The 17,459-nt window shown below is 30.9% G+C and overlaps 1 protein-coding gene across 2 annotated transcripts in view; it reads right to left on the reverse strand.

The window, feature by feature from the left end:
* The window catches only part of LOC106686756 (titin), a 104,293-nt gene that overhangs the window by 40,788 nt on the left and 46,046 nt on the right, over positions 1-17,459 (reverse strand). For both annotated transcript variants that reach the window (XM_014430246.3, XM_014430247.2), the window contains exon 2: positions 10,552-10,756. In XM_014430246.3, the coding sequence (XP_014285732.1) occupies positions 10,552-10,736 (185 nt within the window). In that variant the 5' untranslated portion in view covers positions 10,737-10,756. The remainder of the gene's footprint in view (positions 1-10,551; positions 10,757-17,459) is intronic.

A 17,459-nucleotide genomic window follows, 5' to 3' on the forward strand; every position in this document is an offset into this window, starting at 1 on the left:
ATCTGTATATCATACAGTTAGGTGTACTCACGCCATGACGTGGTGTTTGCCGACCAAAGACCTCCGTTCTGGCAGAGGGTCGTTGCTGTGGTAGTACTGGCATCCGCAGCGAACACTGCTCGAGCTACTCGACCGACTGTGCATATCACACTGGCCCCCACTAGCTCGGCTGGCCTCATCATCATCAACCCCCTCAGCTCTGAGGACTTCCCCAGTTGCCGCGTTCGCGATGGAGTATACTATTCATCGAAATAGATTCCTTTTCGTAATTCGTCTTATATTATTTTTAAAAAATACAATTTCATTTGATTTCTTATTGGTTAAATTAATAATTTAAATTATTTAAAAGCCTTGTCAAATTGTGTAGTAGTGATTTTACAAGGCCCGTTCTTATTGGTTTCCGTTAGATTTCAACAAAAACAACAACAGGGAGAGGATTTAATTTCCATTCAAGATCCCTGTATGAATGGAATCGATCCTTACGAAATCTGAATTGAATCTTACGTCAATAACAAATATTACTGAAGATGGGTTTATAATTAAACTGCATTTAATTATAATATAAATGCTTTCCAGCATATATTAAATTTTATCGACAAGTTTAACAGAGTGGTTCATGGATGTTATTCGTTGTTATGATATTGTACAGAAGAACTATTCCAGATAGTGCACGGACTGGTCAATTTTGTATACCGTAGAATAATTAAACGAGCCCTATTTGCCTATTATTATTTGCCTCCGTTACGAACCTAAATTTTGTAATGAAATTCAAAGGAACCTACCAGGTGACGAAGGAAGCCTCTAGCAGTCGGATTCTGTCTGAGCCCAGGAGGCTATATCAGAAGGGGATCCAAGATATGGCCCTGTGGTGCGAGGACACTCACCTATCAACACGGTGTAAGAGGACTATAAAGCTTTTACGAGGTGTATAAATGTTCAAGTACTCTTTTTATTTAACGATTAAATTTACCCAAAGCATAATTATGTAAGTAATAATGTTAGTAGAGAATAGTCAGTTATTTCGTTCTGTAGAATATCTCCTGCCTGGGGTAGGAAGGGAACGAGATCCCCTGTCTTCCACCTTAATCCTTCCCTGGGTTAACATAAAATTTTCCGTAAGGATTTTTTTCACTCAAATGCAACATTAGCGCAAAAACAGACCTGAAGATACTCATATAAGTAAAAAAGATTAGTTTGCAAAATTAGGTCAGCCAAAATTTAATATTGTTTATGCCAAAACTATACAGATTTTCTACATATCTCAACATTTTTATAGACTATGAACGGTCTAAGGCTCTTATTGAGCAGTGTTACTTTGGATAATACCTGTATTTTAAAAGAAACAAAACCACTGAGAAATGTTACGTGTTTTTATCAAGAATTAGAAAGCTATGAAAATTTGAATGATGGGTTCGGCGGAAACTTTAATAACCACTGGCTATGTCACAGTGAAATGCACTGGTCAGAGTGTACAATTGATGTTGGCAGTTTACGAAGTTTGTCAAGAAACCTACTTAGCAGCTTCAAATCTCTTTTTAGCAGTAATTTTTCCCAAAATGAGGAGGTTCAAAATTAAATGGTATTTTGATGGCTGTCTAATGATAGCATATTTGCTCCATATCTTGTCTTCTTCTATTTAAATCCAATCCAATCCTCTTCACGCAGATCTTTTATTGTAATGCGTTATCAAGGTTTTATTCACAAAAGGATAAATCAGCAACTTATGCACAGTTTTCTCACAAACTATAATTCCTTTATGACTAGGGTTCAAAGTTCTTTGTTTTGAGTTTAAGCTAAAACACTTCACAGCCTGTTGGCACCTTTTTTGGTCCTCAGATCCCATAGGGTCCATGGTTTCCTGTTGGGTGCTTTCAAACTTTTCATTCTGTTTTCCTTTCAGTGATTTAGATACTTAAAAATTAGTTCATTGTTTTTTCTTGCAATATTTTTAACTTGCTTATCAATTCGTCCACCTTTATTTAAGATCGATCTGGCATACTCAAAGAAATTAGCCACTAGCACTGATTTCTCTTCGCTGCCAAAGATGTAAAAATCTTTTTCCATCTCAGACCTTCAAAACATTCCAACTGTTATAACTATTTTGGGACTATCATTCACAATAAGGTCAGCACAACGCTAAATAAGAAAAGATCCGAGATTCCAGAATCCCATTATTCCTTCGTTATTGCTTGCATTCAAAACTTCGCACATGAGAATGCTAAAAATGGTTTCTGAGAAGACTTTCCGTAGTCATATTTAAGACAAGAAATGTAAGACAAACGTTCGTACCACGGATTTACGCCTAGTTCTGGAACAACATGAGGGGGAAAGTTGGGGCCCAGAGTTTACTCACCTGATAGAAAAAAAACTTAATCTACTACCATGCCTTTCAAAGGTTAGATGGTTTTGTTCGAAACTTCTAATATTGGTTTAACGCAATAGAGAAGAAACCGATGAGTCTGGTATTTAAGTTGTTCTATTTTTCTTTTCATGACCAGATATTGTTAAATTTCCCGAAGTTATTTTCTTCTTATTATGTATCTCGGAATATGCAAAAGAATACTGAACGAATTCCACTTTTTAGGCACCCGATGATGAGGGAATGCTTAGCTGATTTACTTAAAAGAGAATTTTGTGAGAGGAAAACCTTGATGACTGGAACGGCCTATGGTTCACCATCGCGAAAGGGTACATTCCACTTTCTTTAGTTTACCACCTACCTGGTGATTTCTAACTTACGAGGAGGATGAGGTTTATCTACAGGTAACCAACCTATTCTAACCAGAGGGGTTTTTCATTCCATATGATCATACCACCAGAAAATAAAAGGCAACCCCCTCCCCTCGACACATTCGAACCGGCGTCGCTGCAGTTACGAGGTTGCTAAGGCGACGCTTCAACTCTCACGGCTACAAACGGCTCCGGGTTTATTTTACCACCGTTGGTTTCCAGTTAGAAGCAATATATTTGCTTCTAAATTACAGGGGTACTCACTAGGACTGCTTTTCCTCATGATCGTTGATCATGAAAAGAACATTTATGTCATATGCCTCGGTTGTGCCGTTCCAAAGAGGGTCTAGCCCATCGCCTTAGGCTGTTTAGTTTACTAGACACTCTGGTTAGTTTACTCGAATCCAGGCTGGGTCATTGACTTTTTTCATAAAGTGGCGGTCCCTCAAAATGAAAAACTTGACCTTGCCCCCCACCATGGTGAGGCAATGTAGGACTTCAATAGGAGTCTTGGGCCAGAAAAAAAGAAATTTTTTACATTGCAAAAATCCTTAAATAGAAATTTCCATAGAAATTGAAACATTAAATTTTTTGTTCAAATGTTTCGCCTTAATTTTCAATTATAAAAATTGAAATAACTTCAACACAATTCTACTAGCCTATATAAAATTTACTAGTGATTTAGGCTCCTATAAAATATACGAAAATACACAATTGGATCTTTCTAAACGAAGTAGAACCGGAAGTATAACTTTGCTAAAATTAGGGGGCATTGGCGAGAAACTTTGGGAACGGATCGAATATTTTATTACCTATTATCATCCAAAAAAGATTCATTGGATTCGGTGTTTCCACGTCTGTAGTTTCAAACTACTAACCCCAAATAATATCAAAAAATATAATTATGTGTTATTCATGATGACCGTAAGCAGTAGACGTAAAAAAAAAAAAAAAAAGTATTACTTACAAAGGAGGATAATTTCAAATAATAAATTTATTATGAATATTTCAGGATACCTCCAGATTATGTATGTATTTTGATTTATCTATTTTAAATAGTCGTTACAGGGAAAATAATTGTAAATAAAAGTTAATACAACGCATATAATCTTAATCATCTTACATGATATAATTTTTTTGTTTATTATTTTATTCTATAAAAATCGACATTTATTTTTTACATAAGTATCGTGTTTATTCAAATTGAACCAGCATTTTCAAAAATTCAAACTGTCCCCCCCCCCTCCACTAGTTTTTAGATCTTGTTGTTTGTGTTATGTTTTTTTGGAATACACCTTTTACTCGTTTCAGCACAATACGATATTTAAAGATAATAATGCACTACAGAAGAAGTAAAAATACTTGTATATTTAATGAAACGGTTGATAAATGATAACAGTTTAGAGTTTTAGAGTTATTGTTACAACATATACCTATGTGTTATTTGCCATGAAAATAACGTACCTAGAAGAGGCGTGCCAAAGTAGAACCCGAAGCCTGGTTTAAAGACAGCTGGCTCAGGCATATATAGCACGCCCGGTGACAGAGGGCGTAGACCCTCAGAGATAAAATGTAGTGATCTAGTGATGTCACTATTTCTAGGATTACTCTACACCTCGCATACCTCAACCGAAATACATTTGCCATGGTAATTTAGCCTAGAAATGCTATGACATGTTTCAGATTTATAATACTTATATTAGACATTTTTGTTGGATACATCTAACATTTTATTACTTTAAATTATACTTACTGTACTTCTTAATAATATAGCATGAAAAATCAGTGTAAAGTATCTGACGAGTAACTCACTACCTCAATCGATTTTGACTGAAGTGATCGTCGAATCAAAAGCGTTGCTATTTACTAAATTATTCCTTTATTATTTAGTAATGAACTAATGACGTTAGCTACTAAAAAAGAAATATTTAGTACAACAGTTTCTGTTCAGAATCGTTAAAATTAGTTATAGTTTAAAGATGCAAAAAAAAAGTCCCTATTATTACATATAAATTCATTATATTCATAAATGTTTATGGGATTTGATGCGTTCAAGTGACTCTGAACATTTAAAACGAAATTGTTTAACAAAAATCTGATTTTCTTTCAAATTTCATACTTGGATTGGCTATAACCTCAGTATTTATGAAATGAAAATCTATCCAAGGGCCGAATTAACCAGGAAGGAGAAGTAGAAAACGCTCGAAGGGCTTAAAACTGAAATCGTTCAAATTATAAAATTTGGTGACTTGTCTGGCTGCCATTAATACTTTATTTATTTGTCACGTTTGTAGGATCAAAGGTCAAGGAGAATAAAAAATTGTTATTCTCCTAGAAAAATAGAAAACAAAATCTTGGAAATAAATCTCTGTTCCTGTGAGTAAATTAACCTTTGAAGTGTTATCTTAAAAATATTTCTAAAATCTCTTTTTCAAAATTTGTCTGTAAAATATTGTACTCAATTTATAATGAGTAGGTTTTTAGTTATATTATGTATAAACTTGAGCAACTTAAGTTAGTCTTTTGTCTTTTGTTTAAAACATATTTTGTAATTGATTGTAGTTGTCCTCCATGCTTAACTGAAGCGGGGAACATTCTTTTTTAAAGGTTATAAAAAGTGAGTTAAGTTGAACAAAATCCCCTATGTAAGCTCATATGAAACGAATATGGAATTTAATTTATTTTAAAAAATTTATTAATTAAATTGTATGCAGAACGAAGAATTACAAAAAATTGGTTGCTTTTGAGACAATATTTTAGCCGTTTAGAATCTTCATATCCTGTTTAGTCTATGGTCTACGAATTTACTATGTAAATGTGTTTTCCCAATCAACTATGGATATTATTAAAATGTATTGGAAATGAAAATGTCACAGTGTATTTTCGCATTACATTCAGAGTACTACCAAGGGTTGCTGTACGAATGCATCTGCTGTTGGTTTATGGAATGATATTTGTGTCCCGAATAATTTATTTATTTGTCATGTTTGTAGGATCAAAGGTCAAGGAGAATAAAAAATTGTTATTCTCCTGGAAAAATAGAAAACAAAATCTTGGAAATAAATCTCTGTTTCCTGTGAGTAAATTCTAAATAAAGCAGCTATATATAAAGAATGACTGGGTTGGAACACTGTAAATAGCTGTCTGTGCCGAGAACATCCCAACCATAACTGATGTGGCTACATTGCCATTCTATTTTCAGGTTTTTTATTTTATTCGCAGTATTTTAACTAAACATATAAATGGTGAAAAAATAAGAACAACTACGAAATATTCACCAAGTATCATAACATCATTACAACATAACATTATTAACAAATATTATTCTGTAGCCACAAGCATTATAAATAAATAATGGTTAATAATTCTAAACGATTAAGTTATATCTTATTCTAAATTCAAAGACCAAAGCTATTGGATTCTTATTTTGAATCAATCTTTTTTAATCAAATGGATGAATTATACCATAAAAAAAAAAAATCCATATTCCTCTGCAACGTACCTTACCCGTAGCGGTTTGCTATCCTGACCTAACCAGTGATGAATTGTCATACTCAATTTTTGAGAACTGACCCAGTTGGAAATTGAACCTACATCGCCCACACAGGGCATCCTCGCTCCAAGGTCTTCGGAGCCTCTCATTTGTAACATAACACAATTACTAAAGCAACTAATAACATGAATATAAAAATCAGTTATATAAGTACTAAGCAAAAATATTTAAAATTAAAGAGAAACTATGAAGACTTATGAAATTTTCTCATAGTTTATTCATAAAAATTTTTTTAAAAAATGTATATATAAAATCATTAAAATTAAAAAAAAAAAATCTATTCTCGGTACGTAAATGCTTTTGCAAATAATTATGAACTCAAGCCATTATCTATTTTATAATGACTTTGGTTTAAATAAGCAAAACATAAAAATGTTTGCTGTCAAATAGTACAGATAAGAACTAAACAGAATTTTCACTATTCAAAATAAAACCTGTATATGACATTTAAAATAAAATCCAGCCGTCCATCGTACACTTATTCACAAACAATTGCGAACTAATAACATAATCTGTTTTAATATAATTTCGGTTGAAATATAACACAAAAATATTTGTTTTCAATAGCATAAACACGAATTATATGAATATTAATATACTTATTAAGCATCTATTTTAAGTTAAAGATTTGAGCAACGAGGCGAGTGGAAATGTTATTTCTCGACCTAAGGGTACAAAAAGGGAAAATTGAAGTTAATTGTTTTTTGGATGTTGAATGAGCAAGAGATTGTAACTCCGTAACAGCCATTTACAAATTAGATTTCCTTATGAAGTAACATTTTCTGGGAATATCTATTTCTTCGCTACTAAAACATTGTTTAAAATCATATTGTTATTTATATTAAGGCACCAGTCAGCGGTAATATAAGCACGAGCCATTGCTCCCACGATCTAGAGCAGCAGTTCCCAAACTGGGTGGCGCCACACACTGGATGCCCCAAGCGTATAAATATTACAAAACAAAATTTAATTAAAATAGAAAATATACGACGAATTTCAGCAGTTTCTTGCACTTGGAAGTTAGACCGACGCCTTAACTCCGTTGGCTACAAACGGCTCTTTCCTACTTATTCAAGCGCTTGTATATATTTTTTAAGTTGACAAGGGTTCAGAGAAATATTTTTAACCTAAGAAGGGTGCCGTGAAATGTTTTTTTTTTAACCCAAGAAGAGTTCCGTGACGAAAAACGTTCGTGAACAACTGATCTAGAGAGTCCACTAATTTCTGTGATTGGCCTCTTGTTAATACTTCGCATACTATTTAAAGTGTCTATTAATTTTCAAATACGTATTGAAATAAAAATGATTTATAGTATTGTGTTTTTTTTCTGTTGAAAACTCGAAAATTCTCTTATATGGATGGGGTGGGGAGGGGGTGGTTCCAGTGGACCATACCAGATTAAGGAAATGTACTGGTTAGTTGGTAGTGGATAACTGCAAAAAGTAATTTCTGTTAAAACAAAAAATCACTCCATTTTGGGATGGTCATCAAATCGAAAATCATCTACTTTTCAAATGTTCTGAATCAGATAAACGTGAATCATTATCTTATAAAATTATAATGTGGCAATGTGTTACATTTAATGTGTTACATTGAAGTTGTTTAAAAAATGATTTACGGAAGAATTAATATTATAATAAACTATCTTATCTATTCTGTATAAGATCTTCTGAACTATGAAAAAACTTAAGAAGCACATAACAACATGAAGCGAATTCCTCGTCAAGGATAGCCCTTTAATCCGGTATCCTTCTAAAATTAGCAGCAAAAAAAATATAATTAAATAGTTAAAAAAAATTTCCACCTGGCTTGCGTCCAGCCTGTTTACTTCCGGCAAGAACAGTACTGCCAACTGTTGTGTAGTGTACTGAACGTCTAGCGGTCAATGCGGGAACTCAGAGCTTCAAGAATCTAATCAGAGGAAGCGCTGTCTCCGCTACAGCCACAGAGGACTGCGTCCAAAGAGAATATCTTCTAATTTTTGATTTTAATATACCAAAGGACATTCGGTCTTTATTATAAAATAATATAACACTATTAAGCTTGTATTATATTTAACAAAAAACTTACCTACGAGTCTTTAATTCATGTATTTTGAAGGAAATTAGTTCACGAAACGAACATTTTATTAATTTCACTATGATTTTCTTTTAAACTTTTTATAGGTTTTTTTTTTGGTAATTTTTATATTGCCCTTGTATTTTTTCTGATAAATTATATTCTCAATGGATTTAATTGAGTTTTTTTTAACCCACTAACACACATTGTTATGGGATTCGGGATTATTACGAATCAGTTGAGGAAGGACGGGTAACCACGGACACATAAATGGAGTAAAAATAAAAAATACAATCTACAAAATTTCTGTAAAGATTTATTTTACCCTGGAAACAATCTTACGAACTTCTTCAGTCATAAAATTAAAATTATTAATCATACTATTTTTTTTACAAAACTAATATTTAAAATACTTTGGCTTCGAACTTTTCATAATACAAAAGATGGTGTGTAATCTATGTACTTCCAAATACACTATCAATAGCGACACCAACTTCTTGAATTTTCATATGTTGTAATTTTCAAGTGAAAAGTACAATTATTGTAGACGACTTGGGGTACTCATACAACGATTTCCTACAACAAATACAAAAACTTCCATCCTTTAGGCGGTATTACACCAAACGGTTCTTATCTCAATGCATCAAACTGAGATCTAATCGACATTAAATTTATTCTTTTTGTTTAATGTTTACACTATTAAGTCAATCTTCCTCAATTATTTTTTTGGAATTCGATAGTATGCTTTATCGCAAGCATATCCGCCAGTCAGAATGTTACCGTCTTCCGAGACAAATTTTAAACTATGGAAGATTATAGAAACTGAAGAAATTGATTGAGATAATCATGAATTTATAATTCAGTTCATTGCAATTAAATAATTAATTGAAAATTATTGTTTTCAGATGCAGAAAATTCAAAATTTTTCTTGGAGAACATATCGAATCTTGAAAGTATTTCTTAGTAAATTAATATGCTATATATTGCCCATTGTAAATAGTAATAATAATCCCTAGAGAAAAATAGAAATTTAAAAAAAATATCATAGAGCAAACATTATAATTTACTTTACAAAAGATTCATATTTCAACTCATAACATTTATTAAACTATGAAATTAATTGTAAACAAATATTGAATATTCTAACATAAATTGTATGAATTTCTTTATTTCATAGTCAAAATGTTTGAGTAAATTGTTTTTTAAATCTTTTTTTCTGACATCTAATTTAGAACAAAATTTAAATAATGAGTTTTTTTGGAACTAGACGAAAAGAAAATTTAAAAAGGATTTTTATTTTTAAAATGATAAAATCAATATTGAAGTTAATGTCTGCTAACTTTAATTTATTAAATTAATATCAACCTAATAATACTTAAAATTTATTGATAGCATTGACATTGAAACAGATAAAGAATATAAAAAAAGATCATATAAAATTACAATATGTCAATATTATCCTAATTGATATACGTTTTCCATCTTGTCCTAAGGGATGGTACAAGGTTGTGTACGGGCCACACGTTCCAAAACTACAATAATATTGTCAGTCCATTCTTACGATTAGACATATTTTCGAAGAGTGTACTCACTATTTGCCAACAATAAACAGGATAGGACTAACCCCAAATTTATCTGAAACTCTCGGAGATGAGGAAGCTAAAATTACACGAGTATTTGAATTTTTAAAAGTCGCCTTCTTTATAAATTATAACTCCTCTTCGATTTTTATGTTTTTTATTTATTTTTTTAAAAATTATTTTTCTATTTTTTTTTATTTTTCTATTTTTTATTTATTTATTTATTTTATTTTATTTATTTTTTTTTTTACTTTTATCATCCCATAGGCGTTGATGACCAGAAGGTTTTACGTCTTTAAGCAACAATATTTTTCGGAAAAATGATAAAAACTATTTTTTTTTTCTAAACTATATATATATTTTCTTAATACCTATTAATTAATAAATATAGATATAATAAATATCCTGCATAAAAAAGTGTTTTTTTCTAGCAATTTTATTAGCATGCTACAAAAAGCGCACAATGTCTACAGAATATAAAACAGGCATCAACGCATGTTGGATCAACATTCTGAAAAATCGAACTGTGTGTATATCGCTGTAGGATGATAAGTTCAGAAATCCCTGGCTTACATGATTAATTAGATATTACAGAACTTACTAATTCCTACTATAACTATAGTTACTTACTGTTCCCTTAGCCACTGGTCCTCGCAGTACGGTGGCTTGAACAGGTGGGTCCATGGATAGTGGCCCCTGGCCCTGCTGCGGCGGACTTCCTCCCAGAGATAGGTCGGGAGCGGATGCGGCGGAGGTGGTTCGCTCTGTGCTCGGTCACCAGGATTCATCGGCCGCATCGCCAGTGTGTCCGCCATTTCTTACTCTTTCCTCCTGTCTGTAAAACAAGAACATACACACCTATTACTAAATAAGTTGCTTTAAAAATTATGAATATGAGTTTTATCTGCTTTTTTAATAGTATTTCTAAAAAGTGGAACCGATTAACGATTCCAAAGGAGTCTGCTATCCCACTTTTGGAAGGAATAAGAAGAATCTACAAAACGAGAGCTCTTCTTTTACCGTGTTATTTGTATCGAATGCCAGATGTTGCTGATTGGAAGTGCTATAAACACAAAAGCTGATTAAAACATTAAGGCCTTTTGTGAAAATAAACTGTATTTAGAATTAATTAAACCGACAAATCATTGAGTACGCTGTAAAATAGAATTAATCAAGGAATATCAGCCTTAAAAGTTAAAGATTTTTGAATTTTTGTTCATTCTACTTGTGCAATGTTATACCCCTATTTATGAAAAGTAATTCATTTAGAAAATAAAATAATAATTTACAGAATATTACTCAGAAAACATAATTCATTTTACTACCATTTAACAACGGATTTGGAAAACGTACTTTGGGTATATATGGTACAATATTTAAATAAATATATCAATTATAAAGAAAACCAAAAAAAGATATATTTAACTGGGTACTTTTATGAATATTGAAAACTGATTTATTGACCTATTATATGACTTTCTATATTTTTTCTTTTCGCCATTTAGATAATGATTTCAATTTCAATTAATTCATTACCTAAATTTAGGTAATTTAATGTACCTATTCCTTTAGTTATATTTTGTTCTCATTTTTAATCAAGTAGATTTCATACTTATTGTAAGAGCATAATAGCTTGATTATTATTATTAATTTTTTAATTGTAAATTATTTTTCTCAAAATTAGTTAAATTTGGTTAATTTTATTATAATCATTGGGAGTGGTTGGCTCAGTAGTAAGGCACTGTGCTACTAACTTCAAGGACTCAGGTCCGAATAGGTTTAAGGAACAAATACGGAGAGAGGATTAAAGCTGCATTTGTCAGAATTGCCATATTCTGAATTATACTTCTTTTTTTCGTCCTGCTTAAAATTAATACAATTAAATCAGAAAATATTTAAAATTTCGTATATAACGATGACATAACTCTAAAGTAATTATTACTAATTGATTGAATGGTTGCGTTCTGGTTCAAGTGTTGAAACACTGTCGAAGAATTCTAGCTGATTTCTAGTAATGTGGGTCATCGTTGATTAAATAATATTCGCGTGTATAAACAAAGTGAATGTAAATTCTTATCAAAGATTACATTCTGCATCTGATAAGACGAAATAAACTGAACAGAAAAACTGACATATAATGGCATTGGGTAATATGGCCTTCTAAATATCTTCTTCCTTCCTTCATTCTTTTTTTAATGATGTTTTAATTTATTTTTATTTTTGTAACTGAAATATATTACATTCAATGGTTTATTGTCATGAACTAGACGATTGAAAATCAAATTTAGTTAATTTGAAATTTTATTTTTTTACCCCTCAAAGTGTAACAAATATGGCATAAAATATCATATAAAAATAATAAATATAAAACTAAATAGTTACATAAAAATCTTTAAATAATTCAAGCGATGTGGAAACTACAATAACTAATTTAGTGAAATCATACAATTTTGAAATTATTTTTAGAGATGTAACTAATGATTTCATTTATATAAAACAGCTTGAATCCAACTTGAAAAAAAAATAAACATAAAAGAGAATTAAAACTAAAATATAGGTAATTTGAAAAAGATAACTTATGTTTGAATAATAATACTTATATACGTATATTATAAATAATAAAATAAAATAACTATAAATATCATCATTATATATTGCATAGTATATAAACTACTAATAAATATAGTTATGAAGTACAACTAATGAAATAAAAAAAAAAAATTAAATCTGTACGGCTGCAACCCATGAAGGGTCAGTGGTGCGGAACTTTGTAAGGAACACTGTTACTAGACCAACAGTTGTGCAAGGAGGTAATGTGGCCAGGATCAAGCTCGATCACCATATTCCCCAATTAAGAGTACCCACTTTCATGAGACTGGATTGACTCTAGAGGGCTCCCAAATCTCCTACTGCCAGATTCAAACCCGGGTCGTTGAAGTTACTACCCTCCCAATTATTAAAATAAAATTAATCAAATATAACTAATATTGAAAAATAATAAGTTCTTACAATAAGTATGAAATCTACTTGATTAAAAGTGAGAATCAAATATAACTAAAGTAATATATAACATTAAAATAATATATATTACTGGGTTTTACTGGGAGTCATTTTAGTTCTTTCAGACTATTTAAGTCAGAATGCTAACCATTGTCAAAAACAGATTGACAGTGGCTTAACTAAGGAAAAAAGAGGTACAATTTTTTATATGACGTTCTAACGGTTTATTTTAAAGAGAAATAAACGCCTACGGAAATATAAAACAACATCGCCTTTTCTACGCGTTCGCAACGCAACGTTCTCGCTAAAAATAAATAAATAAAAATAATAAAAGAAAATCCTGCTGCTGCAAATTATTATTATTTGCATTCATAAACTCTTCATTTATCAGGTTTGAATTTAAAGATATGACGCTGTAGTATAAGTACAGTTATTTGTGCACATGTCATAAAAATGCAATGTTTTGGGTCAGGTTGCTCTTCTTACATAGGACAATCTACATATATAGATATACAAAATCAAGCCAGACTCATCGCCTAAATAAATACGACCTTCTAAGCATCTGAGGAACTCGGAGGGTAGTGACCCGAGATGAAATGTCCGTCCTGTTTGGACTATATGGCTATATCTGGGTCCTAGTAGTTAGAAGCACACAAATAGACAGTGTATGTCGCCGAACTCTATAAACATAGATAATTTATTACTCACACAAAACCTGAGTCCGGTTCATTAATTTTAATTAAGATGGTGCAGGATGTGTCAGCAATCCGTTAGAAATATAATAAACATTTTAGAAAGCACTAAAAAAGTTATGTTTTTTGAATGAAGAGATATTTGGAATAATTAAATTAAGTTTTTGCTTGAGTCTCGTGTCTAGGGCACCGGTAATTTGGTCTAGCTTGCAAGCTAGAGACGTCTACTTCTTAGTCTATAGGTTAAAGTTTCTATTTTTAAGGATTCATATATTATAACATAAATACATGAATTTTCCAAAAAAATTATTTTTCAATGTTACTATACTAAGCTTTAACAGCTTTACATTATCCGACAAAACATGGCTAGTCATGTTTTGTCGGATAATGTAAAACCACAAATTCATAAACAATGAGAAATAAATATTTTGAGAATTTATTTTTTATAATATGGAAACTGCTACTCTGACTCCTAATGCAACTCTTTGATTGAGCCCTAATAGACATATGTCTGTCGGTCACACGAGTTGTAGATTCCATAGTTTCCCAAAATATTTTTCGTTATTTGAACAAAATGTTGCTTTTTGAAAACTGTATCTGTAAAATGTCTATTGAACGTAAACAGCTCAATTAGGGCTCGTATTTTAGCAAATTTTATCTACTCTGAATAATGTTCTATAAAGTTTTTTTAATTTTGTTGATAGTTTTAAGGATATGGAGCTCTGAATAAGAAATCTGGAATCCGCATCGCCGTTTCAGAGTGAAAATCAAACAAAAAATTTTGGTTGTTGTTACTAAAATAATTCGTATTTATAGGTTTCTATCAATGTGAAACACGAATAACAACTTTTCATTTTCTTTTTAAAGTTCTTCATAAACTTTTTTTAATATTTTGTATTTTTAATTTTTTTTTTTTTTTTAAAGAAGATGGCTTCGTGACCTTATATTGTAAACTTTTTAGAGTTCTACTACTGGGCAGTTCCACTACATCCTGTATCATATCATTATGTCATTATGATCAAATTTACTTGTTGTATTTTTTTATACAGTTGTAAATATCAATAAAAAAAAAAATCATTTTTTTAATTATTTATAACAGTGTCACTGGTTATTTTTCTTTTTTTTAAAGAAAATTAAAGGTAATATAGAAGAGTTTTCGGAAATTTGCCACTTAAGCCCTATTGTCGTTAGAGCCGTATTGGAGAAAATAAAAAATAATTGAAAAATTTTTGTCACTTCTGGTCGGTCGATTGTTGCGAAAAAATTATCACATCCCAGGAATATACTATAAATATTTCAGTTTCTTACAAATTTCCGTCAATGACACACATACCACTTTTTGAAAATTGGTTTTTTGAACTCAGGGTACCTCAAAACGTGTGATACTGTCAAAAACTGGAATTCGAAATTTTGCTCGATAGCAATATTATACTTTCCATTGCTAAATATTCTACATATAGGTGAAAGTACAAATTAATGTTCAAAACTTTTTTAAACAACCACTATTTTTTATTCCCTATAACTATGGTTGGCAGTCATCAATTATAATTAATTATTAAGTATGTATAGTTTTTATTAAAGTAATAAAAAATTGAGGTCAAATAACATTCTTCCTAGGTTCTTAGATTAATAGGACACGCAACAATATTTCCATGCGAATTTTTCTTAATCCAAAGCCACAGTTGCTGTTGCCCAGTTGCGCTATGCCTCTTCAGTTAGCACACGGCCTACAACTCCTTAAAGAAAATAATATGCCCAAAATCTGTCTCTCATTTAGACCCTTCTAAGTTAAGACCAAATGAGATTATTATAATAATTAAGGCGATGTGATAAATTGTTTTATTGGACCTGTTGGCTCAACTCGATGAGTAGGAAGTTATTGACACTTGCTGGCTGAAGCCTTTGAAGTAATACAGGGAGGATCACTCAGGTTACGTGAGGTTATCCTCCTCCGATGTAGTCACAGGATATACCTTGGTATTGGGTAACATTCGATAGTAATATCCGAGTTTACTTCCGGTCTCAAAGTCGTGAGGTGAAAGATACATTTAGACCTTTCAAAAGGCCTTTAAATAAAATTAAAATATATCCATGATAAAAATAAACTTATGAAATTTAAAAAAAAAATTTATTATTGTTTTACTGTTGATGTTCTCAGTTCTTTCTGGACTTTTTTTTTTTAAGTCTAGCAATATTCTCTAAATTATAAATTAGAAATCAACGAACATCACTTCAATTTTTTTTCCTTATTGAATATTATTTTTATATGAAAAGTATATATATATATATATTTTATTACGATTAGAAGAGAACAAGTATTTGTTTAAGAAATAATATTGTAGCACCATTGATGCTTCTGGCGGCTATATTTAATGGTTGTTACTTTTTTTTTCTTTTTTCTAATTATTTAATTCTTGGTGTATTGTTAATATTTAAAACCAACAAAAGTTTAATGAGTGATTTTTTTTTGTTTTACAGTTAATTAAGTTTTATATTTTAATTATGAAAACATAGTTAATTGGTTCTTCATTCACACTACAATATTTATCTTTTTATTTATTTTTTAAAATTTACAAATATAAAGATATTTAAATGAGAAGAAGATGGTTGGGTGTGCGGTCAGAATATAACACAAATATGTTGAGAGAACTTATTTAATTATGCCAACGTCTCGGCCAGAATTGCTAGCCTCTGCGGTAAGAAATCTTAAATCTTACTTGAAATAAGAAGTCAAAGGCTTAGATTAGTCTACTAGTAGCCCTGATGAAGGCTAGAAATTCTGGCCGAAACTTTGGCATTATTAAATAATTTCTTTCAACTTATTCATGTTATTTTCTGTCCGCACCCCCAACCATCTTCTCTTATCCACGGTCAACTATCCTCTCATCATTAAAGAAATTCACAAATTTTGTGAAGGAACCAACCTATAGTAGCTCATCAATCACTGTTTAAGTTAAAATGTTCCACGACCACCTTCTTTTCAGGTCCATTGGAGGATTATCAGGAATAATTTGAGATGGAAACTTAAAAACTAATAAGTTTGAGTGGGTAAGGATTTTTGAATTACAGGAGGTTCATTTATTTCGATCCAAATCTGCAATTAATGAAATGTTGAGGTTGATAAACCAATTAAAGCCATAAAATTATTTGAATAGTTAATGTTGACACTATAATCTTCTTGAAAAAAATTATAATGAACATTCCAGAATTAACGCTGGTTACGTAACTTTATAATTTACCCTTGACCCACCTATGTATGACAACAATATATATGACAACATATTCATCATTACACGGATCATTGGACAAACAGATCATGATCCAAATAGCCGATCGACCACAACATGACACAATTTGGCCAACGACGATCACACTCTCGCAAATAGATAATATATTGACTTCACTATGGGTCTCAACAGAACCCTTAAGTTGAAGTTCATTTCGAAGAACGGACATTTCGATTCAATTGAATAAAAGATTAATCAGAATATTGACTATGGTCAATATGGCAAAGGCCTGAACTCCCTACAAAGGCCCTCAAACAACATCTATTAAAATTAAAAATTGTAATCATAAAACTAAAACTCACCTTCAATTAATTTTCTATATGTTGTGTTTATATAGTATACTACTTACCTTAAACATTTAGGTTTAAAAATTACATCTTTTCCTTCTAATTCAAACATTGTGATTTTCCTAAAATCAGGCTCATTGAATCATAAATATCAGAGAAGGGACGCGTTTTAAAAATCCGATTTATTTCAGAAAATATTATTTATTTGCGCTATATTAAGTTATAAAAATTTTATCACTAAGATTTAATTTCCTTTTTAGTTAGACAATTTT

The sequence above is a fragment of the Halyomorpha halys genome, unplaced genomic scaffold (genome assembly GCF_000696795.3).
Source record: "Halyomorpha halys isolate HHAL.00 unplaced genomic scaffold, Hhal_1.1 Scaffold868.1, whole genome shotgun sequence".
NCBI classification, from domain to species: domain Eukaryota; kingdom Metazoa; phylum Arthropoda; class Insecta; order Hemiptera; family Pentatomidae; genus Halyomorpha; species Halyomorpha halys.